The sequence below is a fragment of the Brachyhypopomus gauderio genome, unplaced genomic scaffold (genome assembly GCF_052324685.1).
Source record: "Brachyhypopomus gauderio isolate BG-103 unplaced genomic scaffold, BGAUD_0.2 sc54, whole genome shotgun sequence".
In the NCBI taxonomy this organism is placed as follows: domain Eukaryota; kingdom Metazoa; phylum Chordata; class Actinopteri; order Gymnotiformes; family Hypopomidae; genus Brachyhypopomus; species Brachyhypopomus gauderio.
The window spans coordinates 398529-400923 of record NW_027506878.1 but is presented as its reverse complement, the minus strand read 5'-3'; the positions used below and the strand labels follow the sequence as shown (position 1 = coordinate 400923).

Below are 2395 nucleotides of genomic sequence, written 5' to 3'. Positions count from 1 at the left end.
GTATAAAGGTGCAGGAGGACTTCCACTCGTCCCCAAGCTTCTCTCCTCTCAGAGCTTCTTACCACTTCTTCACGACTCCTCTGTCTACTAGTGCAGGTAAGACAGTGCCTCGCATCTCCACAGTTCCTGTCCACAGGTAAGAGAAATGCGAACCGCCGTAGCCCACCCAGCACCTGTTCTAGGCTGTAGTTCAGGTGTAGGTGAACTGTAGATGAGCTGTATCATTTACCTGTGTTTTAAACTTCTACATTGGTTTTATTCTGAAATTGTTTGTCCTAGCGGGCAACCATGTCCAAATATCAATCACTTTCCATAATGCTCTCAAAAGTAATGTAATGTAAAAAAAAATGTATCTCTTATAATATATTATTTCCAGTAATAAAATATACACAATGAACAATGATAATTATAGAATTTTTTTACAGAAAAAAACATTCTCTTACCCGCATGGTGTTCCCTCCCTCCAACCCCTCCACCCCTCCACCCTTCTATGCCCCTCCACCCCTCTGGCTCAGATCATGGCCGCGTGGATCCAGGCTGGTGCTTTCCTTCTTCTGCTGGTGTTGTCCACAGCAGAAGCCAACGCTGCCGCCCCCCAACACCTGTGCGGATCTCACCTGGTCGACGCCCTCTATCTAGTCTGTGGCCCAAATGGCTTCTTTTACAACCCCAAGAGAGAAGTGGACCCACTGCTGGGTAAGGAAGATGCAGAAACTATATCAAATTAATGGATGCAAGAATGTTCAGAAGAGAAATAAGTACGTATGCACATCTGTGATGATACATTAGAGATTTTCTTTAGTTTTGTATTGAACTCCATTTGTGGAAGAGACAGACGGATTTGACTGCTTCATCTCTGAAGTGTCATGACGTCCTGCAGGTTTCCTCCCCTCCAAGGCTGGACAGGAGGGCGAGATGGCCGAGTTCCCGTATAAAGAGCACGTGGAGCTGGTGAAGAGGGGCATCGTGGAGCAGTGCTGCCACAAACCCTGCAGCATCTTTGACCTGCAGAACTACTGCAACTAGAGAATCAGCTACGTCTTCGTCGACCGCACCACCAGCTACGCCTCTGTTGACCGCGCCTCCAGCTACGCCTCCGTTGACCGCGCCTCCAGCACGCACCTCCATCAGCCCAGAGCTGCAGCGCACACGGAATTGGTTGGATTTGATTTTGTCCTTTTTTTCATAGAAAATAAAATGTTGATAAATGAATTAATAGGTCTACGTTTACTCTTTTCACTTTTATTTTGTTTTGTGTTAAATATCTTATTTGTCGTTCAGCATATAGCTTATATGTTTATATGGGAAAGCCCAAAACATGGCACTGTTCATGCAGCAAAATTAAGCATTAGACAAATAAGTAAATAAACAAATAAATGAACACTGACAAAATGGTTATGGATACTCACCTAGATATGGTACTGTTGGACAAAGAGCACAGAAGGGCTGTAGATATAAGGCAATAATAATATTATTATCACCCTGGATCCAGTCCTGGGGGAGGGGCTCCTTGGTGAGCTTCTTGGAGTCCTTGGAGGGGATACTGAAAGGTGCCAATATCACCTTCCATTGTTCAATTGTTCTCCTGGGGGACTTCAATGCACACGTGGAACCTGGAAGGAATGGCCTCTCCGATCTGAACCCGATGGTTCTGTTATTAGACTTCTGTGCTAAGTGAACATGGCACCAGGACACCTTAGGTCAAAGTTCGATAATCAGTTTTGTAATCGTGTCGTTGGACTTGCAACTGTGTGTGTTAGACACTCAGGTAAAGAGAGGAGCTGAGCTGTCAACCGATCACCACCTAGTGGTGAGTTGGAGCGGATGGCGGGTGAGGATGCCGGACAGACCTGGCAGACCCAAACGTATCATGAGGGTTTGCTGGGAACTTCTGGCAGAAGAACCTGTCAGAAAGGTCTTTAACTCCCACATCCGGCAGAGCTTTGACCGCATCCCGAGGGAGGCTGTTGACATTGAGTCCAAGTGGGCTTTGTACCGTGCCTCCATTGTCAATGCGGCAGACCGGAGATGTGGCCGCAGGGTTGTCAGAGCCTGGCGTGGCAGCAATCCCCGATTCTGGTGGTGGACACCTCGGGTAAGGGAGGCCGTCATGCTGAAGAAAGAGTCCCATTGGGCCTGGTTGACTTGTGGGACTGGAGGAAGCAGACGGGTACAGGAGGGCCAAGCGGACAGATTGCGGCTTTGGCTGTCGCAGATGCAAAAACTCGGGTGTGGGAAGAGTTCGGTGAGACCGAAGCAACTTTCAACTGGCTCCGAAAAGATTCTAGAAAACTGTCAAGCAAAAGGAGGGGAAAGCAGTTTCCGACCAACACTGTATACAGTGGGGCTGGGGATCTGCTGACCTCGACTGGGGATGTCATTAGTCAATGTCTGA

At 47.8% G+C, this 2395-nt stretch overlaps 1 protein-coding gene across 1 annotated transcript; it reads left to right on the top strand.

Moving 5' to 3' along the window:
- Positions 1-518: 518 nt before the first annotated feature.
- On the top strand, positions 519-1026 carry LOC143488811 (insulin-like). Its single transcript, XM_076987727.1, has 2 exons — positions 519-696; positions 881-1026. Exons 1-2 carry the CDS (start codon positions 519-521, stop codon positions 1024-1026), a joined length of 324 nt encoding a protein of 107 aa, XP_076843842.1.
- The last annotated feature ends 1369 nt before the right edge of the window (positions 1027-2395 follow it).

Bases quoted from the DNA above. Each gene is read 5' to 3' on its own strand.
- LOC143488811 (XM_076987727.1), top strand. From the start codon at position 519: ATGGCCGCGTGGATCCAGGCTGGTGCTTTCCTTCTTCTGCTGGTGTTG. The intron at 697-880 runs GTAAGGAAGATG...GACGTCCTGCAG, and splicing joins AGAAGTGGACCCACTGCTGG to GTTTCCTCCCCTCCAAGGCT.